We start from the raw sequence: 20,175 nt of genomic DNA, 5'->3' as shown, positions 1-20,175 counted from the left end.
AGAACAGTGGCGCAGACAGCAAACACATGGCGGATGTGTAACCTATGGTCTACGAAATTCTAATCAAGACTCCAAGATAGCGCTAAATATTGTACGACGGCAAACGCAATAGGAGCGGAAACGTAGATCTGAAGACCGCGTCATAGCAGCTGAGGAAAGAAGACGAGGAAGTAAATCTGACGACTGTGTTGTGCCATGTGTAGATGCCCGTCGTCGGCTCGTCGAAGCGGGCGTCGCTTAACGGGTTGCTGCATAAAACGCAATAAATACGTATTTGGCAATTGTTATTCTGATTTATCACAACTACATTTTACGTATTACACGTGTGGTTATTGAGTACAGTTCGAAAAACGAAGCGGTTCAGTTTTTGTAGCGGAGTACGGTAGTGTCAGTAGTGCCGGCGTTCCCGGCGTTCGGAGCACAGTGTGAACGAGAGGGTCGCGAATGCCGTAAAAGCGGTGAATGAGTTTCCCGCGTTCGCGGCGTTCGATGATGTAGTGTGAACGTAGCAGAAGACAACACACACTGACATCAGGGAATAATCACTGACGACGATTTGATTGCGAACTGCCACGAAATGTTTGTGAGCCGCTTGGATCACTCGAGGCACGTTGTTTTAGCACCCCATATCGTACGTGAAACGTAATCATTCGTGTCACACTGTGCTGGACTCGCGAGGACCGTGCCTGGCAATAATAGACGTCTCCGCGCACGAGTTTCTCGTACACAGTGAAATCCGCAGTGTGTGTTGGCGTTCCGTCCAGCTGGGTTGAAACTTGGTGATCCGTCCGTTGGAAACTTTGACGTCGTCCGGTTGCGGAGAACAGCAGCAGAGGACTTTGCGGAAGTAGGATCGAAACCTGCAGAGAGATTGCATTGATTAAGCGTTTGCCTATCGTAATTAGAGGTGTGCGGGGGTGGGGGTTTTACATCCGCGGAACCGCGGAGATACCGGCGCGACATCCTCATTTGCGGATAAAAATGCATAACGTTTCGAAATTCGCACGGATCAAGGCTGAAACGCATGGAACGTTTTCCCCGCGTGAAAACGCCGCGCAGACGCGGCGTCCTTGCTCGCGCGCGTTTTGGGACTGCCCGAAACGCATGGGATGTGTCTAGAGCGAGCCAACGGGCGAGCGACGCGGCGACGCGTACCTGGTTTTCATTTTCTTTACAACGCATGTCCTACAACGGAGGACGCTTGGATACTTCAAGCACTAATATTTCGTTTCCTCGAGAGTCCGACGCCGTCAAAATAGAAATCACTGGTCGGAATGAGGACCGACAGCGGGTACAGAGAAGACACGACTAGAGCGCTTGTAATTGTGTGTAAGTGTCGACTTGGTGTCTATTCATCCAGCCCATAGAGAAGCATCCTGTGATCAAGATTCCCTACACTCGAAAAACAGAACTTCACCGCATAGCGCGTAGTGCGCGAATCGTTATCGCGAACGATAAGGTTATCGCTTTTGATTTGAGGAGAGGGGGAGGCGTACGCCTATGTCTCCTCGAATCAAAAGCGATAACCCTATCATTCGTGGCAATAGTTGGCGCACAGCGTGCTATGCGGTGAAGCTCTGTTTTACAGTGTACACCCTTAAAACAGACCTTCACCGCATAGCACGTTCCTAACCGACCATCATCCCGAATGACATCGTTCTGTCCCCTGATATGTTGACAACGGGAGGCGTACGCCTTGACAATTACGTAGTGCATAAGTGTCACAAAAAGGCGTACGCCTCCCATTTTTCAAGAAATCACGACACAGACTGATATAATTCGGAATTATTGCTGGCTAGGAACGTGCTTTGTGGTGAGGTTCTGTTTTAACAGTGTATTGCGAAAGTACACTCTTAAAAACAGAACTTCACCGCATGGCACCTTCTAGCCAACCATCATCACGAATGGCATCGTTCTCGGCGGGAGGCGTACGCCTTTTTTGTGACATGTATTGCATAAGTGTCACAAAAAGGTGTACGCCTCCAGTTTTCAACGAATCAGGGGCGACAACGATGTCATGGCAGAATACGCTACACTCAAAAAACAGAACTTCACCGCCTACTTGATAAGGCGTATAGAAGGCCGTTTTTGCTTCTTCTTCTTCTTTTTCGCTTTTTTTTTCTTGTTGCTGCTTTACAAACAGTCTTTCTCCTTTATCCTTAAATGCGAGGGCGAAAAAGCAGGAGCTGTTGCTCTGTTCACTAGTGAAGCTCAGTGAACAATAGCGCCCCAGGAGGCTGCTAGTACGACGATATAACCCACACAGCGAAGAATCTATCGCCGCTTATTGTAATTGAAAAGAGATGCGCTTCTCTATTTTTTATAAATTTATTTATAAAGTTTGCGCGGACATGTGATTTTTTTTTTACTTTGAGTTTTTCTGGAAGGGCTTGCTCCATGTTCCGATTTCTTTTATATTTCGGTTTATGCGGTATCTGTAGCGCAAGTGCGTTTTTATTTTTTTACAAAGGGACCACCAATGCCTCAATAAGCCCATCCTATACCAACGGTCAGCGCATAGGTGTGGTTCTTAATGTAATTGTTGCAGACTTCTTAGCTTACTTATCGTTCTTTTTATACTTCTTATGTTTTTTTTTGTTTTTTTCATGATCGCCTTCCACGCCGAGCCTGGGATGTGGCAGGGGTTCGAATTCCGGCACAGGCTGTGCCGACTGAGGTTTTCCCTGGGTTTTCGGATAGACTTTTCAGACGAATGTTAGCACAGTTCACCGTGAAGTCGGCTCTGGATGCCTACTAAACCTGTGTCCGACTCGTTCGTTCTGGCTTCTCTTTAGTCTCTACCTGTCCACGCCAGTACGGCGCTCATAGCCACAGTCGCTTCGCGGCACACACTAAAAACTGAACTTCACCGCGTACCTCGCTCTGCGCCAACCACCGCCACGAATGATGGGGTCATCGCTTCTAAATCGAAAAGAGAGGGGGCGTACGCCTTTTTGTGTCAATTTGGATACATCATAACTGACACAAAAAGGCGTACGCCTCCATCTGTCCTCGAATCAGAAGCGATAACCCTATCATTTGTGGCAATGGTTGGCGCAGAGCGAGGTATGCGGTGAAGTTGAGTTTTTAGGGTGTAACACAGAATTACACAAAAAGAAAAGAAAAAAAAGACAATATTAACCGATGATAGCCACAGTTGCTTCGCGGCGCTAACACAGGATTTTAAAAAAGAGAATACTAACATTATCCGGATCAGAACAACAGTGCAAAAACAACAAAAATCTTGAAAAAGAAAAGAACGAAAGTGGGAATCACAGACACAGACGATAGACACGACAAGACACAGAAACATCCTGACAAGTCAAGACCGACACAAGCCTCGGTGTTGACGATGATAACGGTAGAAATAATAATTTGGAGTAGTTTTAGGGTGATGACATGCTGCGCGTGCCGCAAGGTATGACTACGGATAATTTCCACCATCTGGGGTTTCCCCGCGTGCGCCGGAAATCTCATGCCCACGGTGCCGGAAGCACTGCTTACCCGACCAACGCCACCTACACCCTTAAAAATGAACTTCCCCGCATAGCACGCTCCTAGCCAACCACACTCTTAAAAATGAGCTTCACCGCATAATATGCTCCTAGCCAACCATTATCTCGAATGATATCGTTATCTGCCCTGATTTGTTGAAAACAGGAGGCGTACGCCTCTTTTGTGACAATTATGAACAGCATAAGTGCCACAAAAAAGGCGTACGCCTCCCGTTTCAACAAATCCGGGCAGATAACGATATCATTCGACATGATGGTTGGCCAAGAGCGTGCTATGCGGTGAAACTCGTTTTTAAGAGTGCATAATCTCGATTGATATCGTTATCTGCCCTGATTTGTTGAAAACGGGAGGCGTACGCCTTTTCTGTGACACTTATGCTGTTCATAATTGTCACAAAAAAGGCTTACGCCTCCCGTTTTCAGCAAATCACGGCAGATACCGGTATCATTAGAGATTATGGTTGGCTAGGAGCGTGCTTTGCGGTGAAGTTCATTTTTAAGAGTGTATAGATACAGAAGACCCGCTGATTGCCTCCTCTCCCTCCTTCGCTACGTGGACATATAAAGTCAGAATTCGTCTGCTACTGCGTGTCGCCGTTCTGCGAATTCAAGAACTCGCAAATGATTGCAGCTAACTTGGAACCTGTAGACCTGAATCTGTAGACAAAGAGTGCAACGCGCTTTCCAGAAAACCAGTCTTGAGAAAGATATGGGACCGTTCTCCGCTTTATTTTAAAGTTCTTTACATTTAGTACGCGGGGACGTTCAATCACAACTCGCAGACGACGGTGGGTCGTCTCCATGGCTACGACCGCCGAAAGCACGTTCGTGATTGGCTACGGCCATTGAAAACACGATCCTGATTGGCGGACTCTTTTAGTTGTTACGTGACGTCGACGAATGCGCAGGCTTTCTCTGTCTAGGTGATATTGACCTGACACACACTGCTGCCATTCTCAGCCGGGATCAAACTCGCGATCTGGCGATAGTGAACAAAAATTGAGAGATAAAAAAAACAAAGCAGATAGCACAGCCTCTGTTTGTGTCGTGTGAGAAAGTACAATATCCCGTGTCTCCAAAGAACAATTTTCTCGGAACATGATTCGAACACTTAACTAAGTTATTCGAGCAATCACTTTCGTATCTCGTCATGGTGCATTTCCCGAAGATATTGAGTTTCTATTCTCACCGTACGCCACCAATTTGTTGCCTGTCTGTACAGGGAAGTATGAGCACCCAAAAATATGATGGAGAGAGGTACGCAATGGGAGGCGCGTGGAAATGATGGTTGATTGATGGGAACCATCTCCCTCCCCGCGCACCAGTCTTTCCCGTAAAAGCACGAAAGCGTATTCACGAGAGCGCATGGAAATTTATGGAAATGTCCTGGGTTCACCCAAAATTAGTTTGCTCCGCACGTATAACTTCATCGGGAAAATTGCAGGCTTCATGTGCCAATCATCATCGATATTGTTATTAGGGCTGTGAAAATATCCGCATAAGCCTATAATTGTGTTATTCGGTCGGAATTACGAATCTGATATCAAATTTAGAAACGAATCAAGTTACCGAATGTCTCTTTAAACCGGATGTATATATCGGATAGCTCCGAGTTTAATCGCGTTATTCCTCGAAACGCGATAAGTTAAGGTACATAACGAAGTGAGCGCTGCTTCGTACGAACATTCTTATTCGCAAGCGACAACTTGTGGCAGTCGTAGCAGAGTGAACTCCTCTGTGTTCACGCAGTGCCTTCGCCTACTGGTATTCGGCTCGACTGCAGAGCTATGCAAGTAACCACTCATGCCGTTCATGCTGGATGTTGTCGACGGAACGCTAGCAACGCTGGCGAATTCTTTCGACGCGGCAAAAGGGCCTCCGAGTACTTTGCGCAGTGGAATTCACTATGTAAGGACTTTCGGAGGTTTCCTGTAGCCCGTTTTAACCACAACCTAAAGTCGTGTCCAACCTATAGGGACCGCTTGTCGGGTGCTGAAGGAGGACTTTATAAATTATAATATATTCTTTTATATTACTAGATCGCAGATAAATATGCACTAAAAACTCCCGAACTATGCACGCAGCAATGCCCCTAAAATCTTTGAAATTTGCAGTGAAAACGGTGAATATATATGCAATGTTCTTCATAGATCGTTCTTCGCACGAAGGAAATGCATCTTATGCATACTTGACAAGATTTGAGCATTGGGGGTCACACAGTAAAAGAAAGCATGAAAAAGGGCTAAAACTTGGGCTGGTCAGTGATTCATAGTTTAAAACGATAAAACTCTGAGTGCAGGGAAAGACGAGGACGGAACACAAAACATCAGTGCCGTGTCCTCGTCTTTTTTTGTATTCCGTCCTCGTCTTTCCCTGCTGGTTTTATCGACTTTAAAGGAGGTAAGAACTCCTCTCTGCATGTATTTAGTTACGGGTTTAATAGATGTAATATTGTTCTTCTACGCTTCGTAATTCTATTTACAATCTATTGTTCAATTCTTCTCCTTCATAACTTGTGCAGCGTTAATACAAAAACGCACTCTCTTTCGTATTCGGGCGAGTACATGCACCGCCGTCCAGATACCTCTATCCATCGTTACGTCATCTGAAGTATTGTAGCACCCAATCCGACGCCAACGCGGAAGTACACTCTTAGAAATGAACTTCACCGCATTGCACTCTCCTAGCCAACCATCATCCCGAATGATATCGTTATCTGCCCTGATTTGCTGAAAACGGGAGGCGTACGCCATTTTTGTGACAATTATGAACAGCATAAGTGTCACAGAAAAGGCGTACGCCTACCGTTTTGAACAAATCAGGGCACATAGCGATATCATTCGAGATAATGGTTGGCTGAGAGCGCGCTATGCGGTGAAGTTCATTTTTAAGAGTGTATACATAGCATTCTACTTTACCCTCTTCAAGATGAACTTCACTACATGGCGCGCTCCTAGCCAACCATCATCCCGAATTACAACGTTTTCGTCTCTGATTTGTTGAAGCGGGAGGCGTAGCCCATTTTGTAGCCGCGCATAACAGATACATAATAAGCTTCGCCTCTCGTTATCAACAAATCATGGGCGAGAACGTTGTCATTCGGGAAGATGGTTGGCCGCAGGAGCATGCTATGTGCTGAAGATACGCACCTATAAAATTCACGGCAGTTTCCTGGAGAGCAGCCATCTTACTTGACGTCACCTGGTTGCCATTACAGCACTGTGGGGGCGTCATGACCGCGCCCACTGATATGCGCTGCAACCATTACGGCAGTGTGGAGGCGTCATAGCCGCGCCCACTGATATGCGCCGCAACCAATACCGCAGTTCCCACGAGAGGAGCTATTTTGCCTGACGTCACCCGGTCGCCATTACAGCACTGTGGGTGCGTCATGGTCGCGCCCGATGATATTGCGCCGAAACCACCGTCACAGACAGTACGTTGAAATCGCCGTTTGGTGCCGACACAGTCGGCGGGCTCGCTTCATACAGTTCATAGCTCTGTAGCAGCAGCGTCATAATCATCACCAGCACCGCCATCGGTTACGCGCAGCACTGCGCGTGACCCGAGCTTTCGTTTTCGGTTCATCGCCATTAACCGTCATTAAACCCATCAACCTCAGTAGAGCCTGGTCGCCTCATTTCTCGCTCTACAACTGGCGACCCGAACGTGATGTCTTAGCGTTCCACCATCATGAACGGTGACCAGCACTCCACCAGCTCTTCGCCTCCCAGCCGGCCACCGCCACTTCCACCGCTCGAGGCTTCTGTGGCACCGCTCCGCCTGCCGCCTTTCTCCATCTCCGACCCTCAGCTGTGGTTCGCGCAGGCGGAGGTTCTCTTCGACGGACGCCGCGTCACTTCTCAAGCCTCAAGGTTTGGCTACGCCATCGCAAACCTTCCTCCCGAAGCTGCGGCGGAAGTCCGCGACCTAATCATCCACCCTCACCCCGAATTACCCTACGACACCTTAAGGGACGAGTTAATCCGCCGCACGTCTGCTTCGGAGGAGCGGCGATTGCAGCAGCTTCTGAACAGGGAAGAGCTCGGCGATCGACGGCCCACCCAGCTCCTACGCCGCATGCGCGACCTCGCCGGCAACCCTACCACGGACGACTCGCTACTACGCGAACTCTTCCTACAACGTTTGCCCCACAACGTACGCATGATCCTGGCCGCCGGCGAAAATTCCCGCCTGGATGACTTGGCGAAGATGGCGGACCGTATTATGGATTTTGCTGGCCTTTCATCTCCAGGAGCAGTTGCCGCCCTGGCCCCCCGCACCTCCCCTCCACCGGTGGACGTTGCAATCACTGCCATCAGCACGTCGCTCCAGCAACTCCAGACTACGGTGGCGGCCCTGGTGAACCGGGTGGACGCCATTCCCCCGCAGCGACCACGTTCCCCTCGGCGCCCGTTTTGCCGTCGCTGCTCGCCATCCCGTCAACGGTCTCCTTCGCCCTCTCAGCACCACTTCTGCTGGTATCATCGAAAATTCGGCGATGCCGCAAGGAACTGCCAGGCCCCTTGCTCGTGGCCGGGAAACGCTCCCCCCAACCATTAACGGCTGGCATGGCTGGGGGCGACAACAGCCGGCTCTTCCGGATCACGGACCGCGTGTCCGGCTGTCGCTTCCTGGTGGACACCGGGGCTGACGTGAGCGTCGTTCCACCAACCCCCGCAGAAAAACGACACCGACAACCAGACTTGGCTTTGCAGGCCGTCAACAAGTCCACCATCTCAACTTACGGTCAACGCTCCGTCACCCTTGACCTCGGCCTGCGCAGAGTATTTCGTTGGGTTTTTACCATCGCCGACCTCCCCTTCGCAATCCTTGGCGCCGACTTCCTCCACCATTTCGACCTTCTTGTGGATATTAGACGCCAGCGCCTCGTCGACAACACTACTTCTTTGCACGTTTATGGAGCTCCAGCGCATATAGCCGCCATTAGTCCCACCATACGGCTACCGTTGCCCACTGCTTTCGCCGACATTGTCACGGAGTTCCCCGCTGTCCTGCGCCAATCGCACGCCTCTTGCCCACCTCGCCACAGCGTCACTCACCACATCGTGACACGGGGCCCCCCTGTCTTCGCTCGCCCCAGACGGCTGGCTCCGGAGCGCCTCGTCATTGCCAAGAGGGAATTCGAGCACATGCTCGAACTGGGGATCATTCGGCCTTCCTCCAGCCCGTGGTCTTCCGCTCTCCACATGGTGCCCAAAGCAACACCTGGTGATTGGCGCCCATGTGGGGACTACCGTGCACTCAACATCGTCACGGTACCGGACAGATACCCGCTTCCCCATATTCAGGACTTCACCGCGAATCTTGACGGAGCGACCATCTTCTCCAAGATAGACCTCATCAAAGCCTATCACCAAATTCCCGTCCATCCCCCTGACATCCCGAAGACTGCTATAACCACCCCTTTTGGCCTCTTTGAATACGTGCGGATGCCCTTTGGCCTGCGTAATGCTGCGCAGACATTCCAACGATTCATCAACGAAGTGCTCCGCGGCCTGGACTTCCCATTCGCATACATGGATGACATCCTCGTCGCAAGTCAATCTCCGGAGGCTCATCGTGCCCATCTGCGCGCCCTGTTCTCGCGCCTGGAGGACTACGGAGTCTCCATCAATGCCGCCAAGTGCGAGTTTGGCGTTACCACCCTTACCTTCCTGGGACACACCATCACCCCGCAAGGCATCCGGCCACTCGCATCCAAGGTCCAGGCCATCCGAGACTTTCCTGCCCCCACTTCTCGCAAAGGACTTCGTTCATTCCTCGGCCTCGTGACTTTCTACCGACGTTTTGTGCCTCGCTGTGCTGCCTTGCTCCAGCCTCTCTACGCAGCTCTCGGCGCTGACCATCCGAAAGAGGCCCGCGCTGCCCCTCTGGAGTGGACACCGGCAGCAGAACGCGCGTTCGAAGAGGTCAAGCAGGCCCTGGCAGATGCTGTGCTGCTCCACCATCCTCGTCCTGACGCCGAGACAGCGTTGTTCGTCGACGCCTCCACTGCTGCTGTCGGCGCAGTCTTGCAGCAGCGTCAGGATGGCAACTGGAAACCTCTCGGTTTCTTTTCCCAGCCCCTCTCGCCAGCAGAAACACGCTACAGCACCTTCGGGCGTGAGCTCCTCGCCGCCTACCTGGCATGCAGACACTACCGCCATTTTCTCGAGGGCCGCCCGTTTGTGCTGTACACCGACCACAAGCCTCTCATGTTCGCCCTGCGATCGGCCTCCCTCAACCACTCGCCTCGTGAAACCCGCCACATGTGCTACCTCTTGGAGTTCACGACCGATGTGCGACACGTCGCAGGCGACGACAATGCCGCTGCCGACGCACTCTCGCGGCCGGACGTCAATGCTCTCCATCCGCCCCCCGCGGTCGATTTGGACGGCATCGCCCAGGCGCAACAGGCTGATCAAGAGCTCGCCGCCCTTCGTTCATCCCCCGCCTCATCCACCACTTTTCGGGAGATCTCGCTCCCCGGTTCGACGGCAAGTCTATGGTGCGACACCTCTACTGGTACCCCGCGCCCTTTCGTTCCCCTGGCCTTCCGCCGGCATGTTTTCAACGCCCTCCACTCACTGTCCCACCCTGGCGTGCGCGGCACGCAAAAGATCGTCGCAGAGCGCTACATATGGCCTCGCATGAATGCCAATGTCCGTGACTGGGCGCGGGCCTGCCTAGCCTGCCAGCGGTCCAAAATCTACCGCCACACCATCTCGCCTCCATCGCGGTTCCTTCCGCCAGATGCACGTTTCGACCAGGTCCACATCGACTTGGTCGGCCCGCTTCCTCCGGCCAAAGGCTACCGCTACCTGCTCTCGTGCATCGACCGCTTTACCCGCTGGCCGGAGGTAACGCCGATCCCTGACATCACGGCAGAGACGGTGGCCCACGCATTCCTCTTCTCCTGGGTTTCCCGATTCGGCGTCCCGTCCACTGTAACCACGGACAGAGGACGCCAGTTTGAATCGGCCCTCTTCCGTCACCTGTGCAGCGCCCTCGGAACCCATCACATCCGAACCACGGCCTACCATCCGGCTGCCAACGGCCTGGTCGAGCGCCTTCATCGGCAGCTCAAGGCGTCCCTCCGCGCCACTGACCACGGCGACACAACCTGGCCCGAGCGTCTACCCTTCGTCCTGCTTGGCCTTCGCGCCGCGATCCGCCAGGATGACTGCAGCGCGGCCCACATGGTCTACGGCTGCCCGCTCCGCCTTCCCGGAGCATTCTTCACCCCATCGGCCCCGCTCGTGCACGACCCTTCCTCCTACATCGACCGTCTCCGCCAGCTCTTCCGAGACCTCAAGCCCACGCCTACCCGCTCCGGTCCCGCAACACGCGTGTTCGTGAGCCCCGACCTTAATCAAGCCACCCACGTCTTCGTCCGCCGGGACTCTGTGCGCTCCAGCTTGCAGCCTCCCTATGACGGCCCCTACAGGGTCATCTCGCGAGCCGCGAAGTTTTTCCGCCTCGATCTTCCACGGGGACCTGACACTGTGGCCATCGACAGGCTTAAGCCCGCATTCCTGGACTCTGCACCTCTGGTATCGCCCGACCCGCCCTACCTACGTCCGTGCTCAGCTCCTGTCTCCAGCATTCCTCCCCCTCCACGTCGAGTGCATTGGGCCCCGCAGCTCGCACACTAGGAGCCGCCCGCCGCCTCGGGTCCGGCTCCTGCACTCCTTGGCCTCGGCGCCCGACCTTTCCGCCAACCTCGGCCCTCCTCGCCAGCCTTGTCATCCGCCACGGGGGGGAGCCCTGTAGCAGCAGCGTCATAATCATCACCAGCACCGCCATCGGTTACGCGCAGCACTGCGCGTGACCCGAGCTTTCGTTTTCGGTTCATCGCCATTAACCGTCATTAAACCCATCAACCTCAGTAGAGCCTGGTCGCCTCATTTCTCGCTCTACAACTCCTTTAAAAATAAAGCAGCCTTCGTTCAGGAGCACTCAACAAAGAAGATTTGCGCAGTAGGCATAAATCATGGAGCTGAAGTTTTCGCTTTCGGAACCACAGATCAGATTAAAATACGAACGACGCTCCTCTTCGCAATGTGTAAATAAAGTGGCGAAGTTCGGCGGCTGCTACGTCGTCTGCTACAAACTTCCGCCATCTCTACGCCCACGCGCACAGCTCGCGATGTGCTCACAAAAATGCAGCTATACGCTTAGCTACACGCTACATTTTGGAGTTCACGCTTTGCTCTCGCTGTGTCTGAATGTGTATTCGGTTCGGTGCAGGGTTGGATTTTTATTACGTTAGGCTTAATACCTATCGTAATAAAAAAAAAATGTGTTGAAGAATCTACTTGTTTGAACATTATGGGGTAAACGCTCGGGGGAGATTTTGCATCTGAGCCCTTTATCGAGTTTAATTCGCGAGAAATTGAATTCTCCCAATTGATCCCCACAATTTGTCAAGTCATCCTCATGTTTCTTTTTTTTCTTTTTGTTGTTGTTGTTGTTGCTGTTTTTACAGGAACAGAAAGCACCCGTCAGATTTACCCCATTGCTTTGCAAAATACATTCCCTGTTACGTTCCCTACTACTTAATAATAATAGCAGGGGTAAACATAACAGCAAGGTAATAGCCGGGGAAAAAGTTGCGAAAATTGTCGTCTCAGAAGTCATGGCAAAATCCCCACCGACATAAATAGCGTTGACCTGATAATGTTCAGAAAAGCAGATATTCAATACGATTTTTTACCACGTTGGGTGCAACACCCTGTTTTACTGATGAGGACGGCGCCCAGAAGAAGAAAAGTCTCTTTTTCGAAATATGGGTGGCTCTCGTCCTAAAGGCACTTCCCTTCACACCCTGTGTAACTATATTTGCTTCATGTTCGCTTCGGTATTGAAGAGACCATTCGCACAGCCACATAGTTATTGCCATAAACTGCATTACACAATCAAGGCACGGAAAGTGACCTTAGACCTTAGACGTGTAACATCACGGCACAATTACTATTATTAATCTCAAGGAGCTTATGGTACGTAAGGTGCGGAATGTTTTCTCCATTTACCCCCCCACACCAGGAATACCGCACCAACCAGAATATAGCTCCAACCCTCGCTTACGAATTGAAAGAAGCAATGGGTTTTCGTGCTGTTCTACCGCATACCTCCACTCAGTTCGACTCATTTTTTTGGTGCAAGTTTAAAATAAAAAAAAACAGCAAAGAAATGGCACGACCGACATGCACGTTTCAAAACTACAAGGAAACGAAACAAGATAGCGACATCTTCCACTCATCGCTGCTAGACTGTCGTAGTTGTTCTGCCAAAAACAATTAACGTATAAGACTATAATCGTCCTTTAACAGCACGTCTTTAAAAAAAAAAAAGAAGGACCTTATTTGCATAGATCCCGATACATAGTGTACGTCGAGGACAGCGCTCACCTTCTGTTCATCCAGTAGTAGACAATGGGGTTGTACATGGCATGAGACATGGCAAGCCAGTACATGACGAGGTAGATGTGTTGAATGTAATCAACGTAGGCCGTGCTGGGAAAGTGGTAGACGTAGAGGAAGTAGACGTTGTTTGGCAACCAACAAACCGAGAACAGCGTCACCACAGCGATCAGCATGCGAACTACCTGCACAGATTGATAGAAGTGCCTCTTAAAGGGACTATGAAATTTCCCGAACCCCCATACTTTTTTTCGATGGAAACTGTTCTTCCCGCAGAGAAACTAATATGCCACAAATTTTTCCGGACGAAATCGCTCCACTATGCGAGGAGCGCGCGCTGGAAATGTCTCTTCCGCGTTCCTCCTCTCCCGCGCACATTTCCCTGCCGATGGTGTAACTGTACGGACCGCTCTTCGGTTCCCCGTTACGTCACCGGTGTTGCACAATGGCAAGTAATGCCGCGAGCTCGCGCTGTGGCTCCCGCCACTGCCGAAATCTGCCGATCGCGCGAAAGCTGCTGTCATGGAGATTTCCACTCCCGATGAACGCATACGCGGGATCCTACGGCGCATGCTCCTGGCGGGATTCCTCGGCTCGGCAACACGTCACGATGACGTGTTGCTGAGCCGGCCGTGGTCGCGTCAAGTTACCCGTTGTGTCTCCGCTCGGCAGCTCGTCACGGCGCGGCGCCAGCTGTCCTCCCTTCGCCGCTCTGTTTAAATTCGCTCTCGAGAAATCCGCTCGCGCGACGAAAGTAAAATTTTGGTTCTAGACTCAGAAAAATGTCTTCTTTCAAACGAAACGAAGAAAAAAATCGTTTCATAGTCCCTTTAAGGTAGGTGTGCTTCAAAACCACGTTTCGTTTGCCCTATTCTTTCTTTGTGATGCTATACGGTGAAGCCCAATAGGCGTCATGCGGAGTGAAAGCGCCACATTTCGTTCACTTTCTTCACCCGCCATTACGCGGACGCACACCAGAGCCGTGTGTATAGGGAATACACGTCCGAATACAAGTCCGAATACACGTCCGAATGCGTCAGCTATCTGACGTATACAAGGGTGCAGCTCCCTCTGCACAGGGTGAGGGCAACCGCGTAGTCTGCTACGCATTTCCGCCATCTTTACGCCCACGCGCACAGCTCGCGATGTGCTCACAAAAATATGCAGCTATACGCTCAGCTACATGCTACATTTTGGAGTTGAGTAAATACATAGCAGAGGAGGTTTGAAAAAGTGGGTGAAATCGGTACACAGCATTCATGCATGGTAAGCGTAGACGTAAACAAGGCGGCTTTGCGGCATTCGCTTCTACAAAGGGTGACTCCACACGCACACTAGGGTTCCTGTATTCTCCTCTCCGCTCCTCGCTCCTCCTCGCTCCTCGGAGAGGAGAATTCAGGAACCCTAACGCGCATGACGTGAAAGCGTCTCCCCTCGTGCATTTTGCGAAGCTCATTTATTCACTCGACTATATGACATTATACACTCAACGTGAAAATCTGCCACGCATTTTGGTTGCTCGCCATTCAACGACATGTGCTTCTGATCAGTAAAGTCTGTAAAGTGCTTCTGATCAGTTGGTTGTGCCACAACGCTGTCCAGATGATGGCTGCTGCGGCTTGTGTCATAACCAAGGCAAGCCAATAGACGATTTCAGAAATTGCATGGATGGCCCGCCAGAGAGCGCCGTGTTGGGAATGCCTCACTGCACCTTGGGATTTAGTTTTCATGAACCAGACAGAAAAATAAGAGCGCGAACGGTTTCGGTTTTCCCTCATCCCTTCGAGCAACAGGCACGCAAGCACGAATGTAAACCATTTCCAACGACGCATTGCGCGATGCGCGTGACTTGGGCGACGGAGGGCCCCCGTGCGGAACGCAAGGGCAATATCTGAAATCGTCTATTGAGAGTCGTTAGTGTGTTGGCGTTTCTTACTGGTGATAGTGGTATGTCGTGGCATTTTACATAGCATCTTTGAAGGGCGGAAATACACAGCTAGTGCTGTAGAGTACTTAGATGAATGGAATCTCCACAACACGCAGAATGTGACAGTTGTATTGTTCAATGTAATCCGAAACCTTGAAAGTTATTCCCATTCGTATTATCCGCAAACTATGCGCACATGAGAAAAAAATGAACGCCTCCTAATCACAGCGCGCGAAACTATACGACAGCGAGAATATCTATGGCAACGAGTTCCTCTCGCTCGGAACCCCATATATTGTTATTTTTATCTATTTTATAAACTTTATCTCTGGCACTAATTTTCATCCTACCGGAAGTGTCTTTAGACCACAGTTGAGATAGTTACATGCCGGAAGTTACATAATGATATTTACACATTAACCTTTTTTTTTCTCCCGTAGTACTTTGTTGTTCGGAAGCCATTAAATGTCAGCCGTACTGCACAACTATATGTGCTATGCTATACTTCGAGACAAGTCAACTCCTACAGGCCTACTCCCCCCCAAATAAATCTAAAGACGTTTGTGACTGGCTTAAGCGAGCGCGTGACTCCTCCGTGTCACAACATAGTACACCCGCAATCTTCAAAGTGTTCCTTGTACACTGGTCATGTGGAGACGACGTACTTAGACCACATTTGCGTGCTTTTAAGGCAAACACATAAAATATGTCCACAACACATGTGCATTGGCTGCCTCATCGTCCGCATTCTTTTCGTGTGCCCCACTCAGAAGGTGCGGACTATAGATGCGCCGCTTTCGGAGACATCTGTGACCGCAGCTCTTGAATTGTCTCGGAGTATACATAATAACGTCTTAGCGTAGCCATCAAAGACTAGAGGGCCTGTCCAGCGTGGTCTAATGCATAGGCTATACCCTAGGACACGTACAAATGTGTTCTTACCTTTTGCTTGGCCTTAAGTGCGTTCTGTTGGCGGTCGGTGACTTCACCAATGCATCGACTTCCCCACAGTACGACACCCATGCGGAAATAGGTGACCCCCATAGTAACCACAGGTAGGACGTAGGTGAGCACCAAAAACACAACGTTGTATCTGCAAGGAAGAGAAGATATACATGCATGTTAGAGCTGCGTCAAGTTCGTGAAACTGTCAAGGAAAGCATGCAAGTATAGCGATGAGTCAATCTTCTGCCAGTTTATTATAATTGCACACAGGAGATACTCCTTTAAAGTATTTTTGGGCGGGATTCATTATATCCCATTTAGTTGATCCAAGTATCATATAGCAGGGAAGGGGTCCGATTACCTATGTTCACAGTGCACAATGGGACCAGTGTAGTACGTCGGGGTGTAAACGTACGTAGCGCCGCTACCGTTTCTGATACTTTTTTCAGTAACGGTGTATACAGGGTGTTTCAAAAAACGTGTCATTCGGACTTTATAAAAAAACGGGGCGACGGAAAAATATGGGGTAAACGGCATTTGTGTGGCAACTGAATTTGCCACCTTGAAAAAATATTTTAATTTCATTTTAATTGAAATAGATTGAATTTCTTTAATTGAACTCCAAAATTTCCCAAGTCAACCTAACGTTTTTTTTTACAGAATTAGAGCGCCCGTAGCGAACTTAGTCAGATCCACTAAGAAATCCGCTCGATATTGCAAATGGAACTGCCCAAAAAAAGTCCCGAAATTGAGGCTTCAAAGTTTCGGGTATTCAACGGCGCACCAAATCAGACGCAAAGATTCGTGGAGAGGAGGACATGCTCCTGCCCCCATGAAAGATAGAAGGTCGAAAAAACACAGGGCGGGAAAAAAGAGGCGGAATCATTTTGTTTGCCGCTTATCAACGTATGGTGGAATGTCACCTGCCTTGTTATCTGCGCGTCTTGTGCTGCATGCCGGTCCGGCGATAAACTGTTCTAGCTTCATGGGGGCAGGAGCATGTCCTGCCCTCCGCGCATTTTTCCGTCTGATTTGGTGCGCTGTTGAATACCCGAAACTCTGAAGCCTCAACTTCGGGACTTTTTTTGGGCAGTTCTGTTTGCAACATAGAGTGGATTTCTTGGTGGATCTGACTAAGTTCGATACGGGCTCTCAAATTCTGTAAAAAAAACGTTAGGTTGACTTGGGAAATTTTGGAGTTCACTTAAAGAAATTCAATTTATTGTAATTAAAATGAAATGAAAATATTTTTTCAAGGTGGCAAATTCAGTTGCCACACAAATGCCGTTTACCCCGTATTTTTCCGTCGCCCCGTTTTTTTATAAAGTCCGAATGACACGTTTTTTGAAACACCCTGTAGAGCTTCCGATGTATTTCAATTTTTCAAAGTAGTAGCACAAATTCGGGCAGCGGAGGGCTCTCCGGTACTGGTACTTTCCACAAGGTGGGAAGAGGTAAAACACATAAAAAAGTGACACACGGGCACAACAGTTTGTCCACCCAATTCATTTTATGTTGTTGTTATACAGGCAGGCATGACCTGCCTGAATGATTCTCTGATTCTGTAATGATGGTTCTCTTCAATTTCAACTACTCTCCTATAGTTCCTATCTGTCTGTTCAGTTAGTGTCTGTGCAAAGGGGTGGCTACCTCCAAAGGTAATTCTCCTGCTTAATGGCAATACACACCGTCTCAGTGAACGGTGATGGTGTGCTGACTCTTGTGGGTGATGTGGAATACGCAGCACTTTAGTGCTAATCTGATAAGGTGGCATGAATATACAGTAACGAAAACTAATACAACTATAATATACTATCTCAGAATCTCGAGTCTCAGCTAATGGCTTATTCCACAGGTGCATCTGGAGAGGCTTGCCTTTTTTTATATTTTTTTTATTTCTCCCGATGGAAAATTCGTGTTTCACCGGTCGATCCGGAACGAATTGGCGTTCTTTGCTGGAGTGACCTGGAGTAGATTGGCGTGTTTCGCTGGCGCGGAGAGCCTTTTCTTGCCGTAGAAACTGCTCGAATTCGACTGGAACTCGAACATGCTGCCGTCACTTCAGCGTTTGTGGCAGTTGGCAGAATTGGCATTTGAGGCAGTATATGTAGAAACAGCGAGAAAAAAGTTTGAAGAACGTAAACTGTAAATAGACCTCCGACATACAAGCAATAGGTCAACAAGACAGTCGCTTAACATGCACGGCAAAAGGCAGTACACATTTTCTATGGCATTACTCTGTTTACCGTAAGATGTTCTGGAACGGTGAGTATACCAAAGTCTGTGACCGCGATTGTCATAATGGTGAGTATATATTGTCGGACTAACGACGGACAAAACACTTGTTAGTTATTTTCTAGTTGTTGTCTGGTGATAACAAAGGAGCTTACGTCTATACAAGTGTCACATTTTTATTATTTATTTTTGTATATGGTTTGCGAAAAGGGCGCTTGTATGATTTATTATATATACGTATATAGATAAATGATTTTTTTTTCATCTGCTTTCATGAAAGGAATGTCAAGGACAGTCGAGATGCGAAGAAATCTCTTTTGTGATAACTTAAACTACAACCTAAGCTGCGTAACGCGTTGGCCCAGTGTTTGCTGCATATTGGCAATACTGGTCCAATATTCCACCAGTACTATCGATACCCAGCAAATATTGGGCCAAGACATTGCGCTGCTTGGGAAGCTAGTCAAAAATAACCTTGTACGGTTGTATCACATTTATTCAGCAGGCTTCAGACGCACACGCAAATACGAGAACCATACAACAAATCTTTTTAATCTTAATCCCTTAATTTCCTTAATCTTTTGCGCGCCGTAAACAACGAGAAATTAGCCGAGGCGGGCGACAAACATGGACAACACAAACACGTAAGCCTCCGCGCCGTATGCCCTAAGTGAGTTGGTTGATTTAACGAAGAATCGTTTTTCAGGTAGGCTCTACACAGAAAGGTTCTCCAGGCAGCGTCATGCTATCGCCGTTCGATTTCTCTGTTGACAGAACACACGTCAAGAGACACTCGTAACGCAACTGAGCGCGTTCTCGTCCCATACGTCTTCACTTGAACCTGATAGCCCCAGAGAGGCAAAGCAAACACGACGAAACTCGACCTCACCCACGCTCAATATTATGTAAAGACACACCGAATTTCGGATCCGTTCGCTTTCTCCTAATGAACTGGAGTGAAATGGGCCAGCTACGACTGACTTGCCGTGCTGATGGAAAGCACGGACCGTATTAACGAGTTTCGGGGGAACACAAATTGAAGTCTGGTAGGAGATCCAAGCGAATTTCGGCATTTGTTTGACGCATTTACGCAAGCAAGTGACGAGGTGAATTCGGAGAAGGCTTACTGTGTTACCATATATATATATATATATATTACATTGAGTTTCGTCTCGGGTCGTTTTAGTATTTATTCCTCCCTTCGAGGACCCGCGTCCTCTGTATCCTAAGGTGACACGTTCGACGCCAGTGGAGGGCGCCAGAAACCTTATGGCATGCTGCATGTACACGTCCCTGCTGCAACGGGAAGTTAAACGGGCAGTCGCCTCCATAAATGTCTGCATGAAACAAGTACCACGTCGTTTGACGCCGTTCGACAGTCTATTTGGTCATTTTTACCTCCCGAAAAGTGCAAACCAGTGAAAAAAACAGTTTTCTAAATTAGCAACTGAGGAAGCTCCAGCGGCAAGAACATGATGGTGACGTACGTTGGAAGGGCGAATCAGAAGGTAGCGAGCACATGATTGGCATTGTTTCCGATTTCGACTGCCTTGCTTACCAGGCGCCTAGCTGTCATTGAAACCGCTCACCGCGCAAGCGGCTAAGGGTCGTCAAGGACGTTCCCTCATTGGTAGGTTTCATGATGATGGTTTCCACAGAAAGACTTCCGCCATACTCTCAACATCCGGCGTCTTCTCTTGCAGTGCATTTCATCTAATTGCGCAAAAACAACCTCCAGGGACTGGCGTCAGATTTCCTTTTTTTTTTTTCGGATATGGGCGAGTAGACGTACCGCCATCCAGATACCTCTATCCATTGTTATGTCATTTGAAGTATTGTAGCACCCAATCAGACGCCAACGCGAAGGTACACATAACGTTCTGCGCTACACTCTTAAAAATGAACTTCACCACATAGCACGCTCCTAGCCAACCGTCATCCTGAATGACAACGTTCTTGTCCCTGATTTGTTGAAAACGGGAGGCGGAGCCTACACTCTTAAAAATGAACTTCACCGCATAGCACGCTCCTAGCCAACCATCATCCCGAATGACATCGTTCTTGCCCCTGATTTGTTGAAAACGGGAGGCGTACGCCTTTTTGTGACAATTATGAACAGCATAAGTGT

The 20,175-nt window shown here is 49.4% G+C and overlaps 1 protein-coding gene across 1 annotated transcript; it reads right to left on the bottom strand.

Moving 5' to 3' along the window:
- Window positions 1–655: 655 nt before the first annotated feature.
- On the bottom strand, window positions 656–17,861 carry LOC135369430 (tachykinin-like peptides receptor 86C). The gene is made up of 4 exons (XM_064603020.1): window positions 17,737–17,861; window positions 15,810–15,960; window positions 12,929–13,125; window positions 656–860 (listed from the first exon to the last, which is right to left on the bottom strand). The coding sequence occupies exons 1-4, from the start codon at window positions 17,859–17,861 to the stop codon at window positions 656–658; spliced, it is 678 nt and encodes a 225-aa protein (XP_064459090.1).
- Window positions 17,862–20,175: the final 2,314 nt, after the last annotated feature.

Source organism: Ornithodoros turicata, chromosome 9, assembly GCF_037126465.1.
Source record: "Ornithodoros turicata isolate Travis chromosome 9, ASM3712646v1, whole genome shotgun sequence".
Lineage (NCBI taxonomy): Eukaryota > Metazoa > Arthropoda > Arachnida > Ixodida > Argasidae > Ornithodoros > Ornithodoros turicata.
The sequence above is the reverse complement of the archived record's forward strand: the minus strand, read 5'-3'. Positions and strand labels throughout refer to the sequence as shown.

Coding starts and splice junctions, on each gene's coding strand:
- LOC135369430 (XM_064603020.1), bottom strand. CDS start 17,861: ATGTTCGAGTTCCAGTCGAATTCGAGCAGTTTCTACGGCAAGAAAAGG. Junction 15,961..17,736: donor AATTCGTTCCGGATCGACCG/GTGAAACACGAA, acceptor TCTTCCTTGCAG/ATACAACGTTGTGTTTTTGG. Junction 13,126..15,809: donor CACTTAAGGCCAAGCAAAAG/GTAAGAACACAT, acceptor CAATCTGTGCAG/GTAGTTCGCATGCTGATCGC.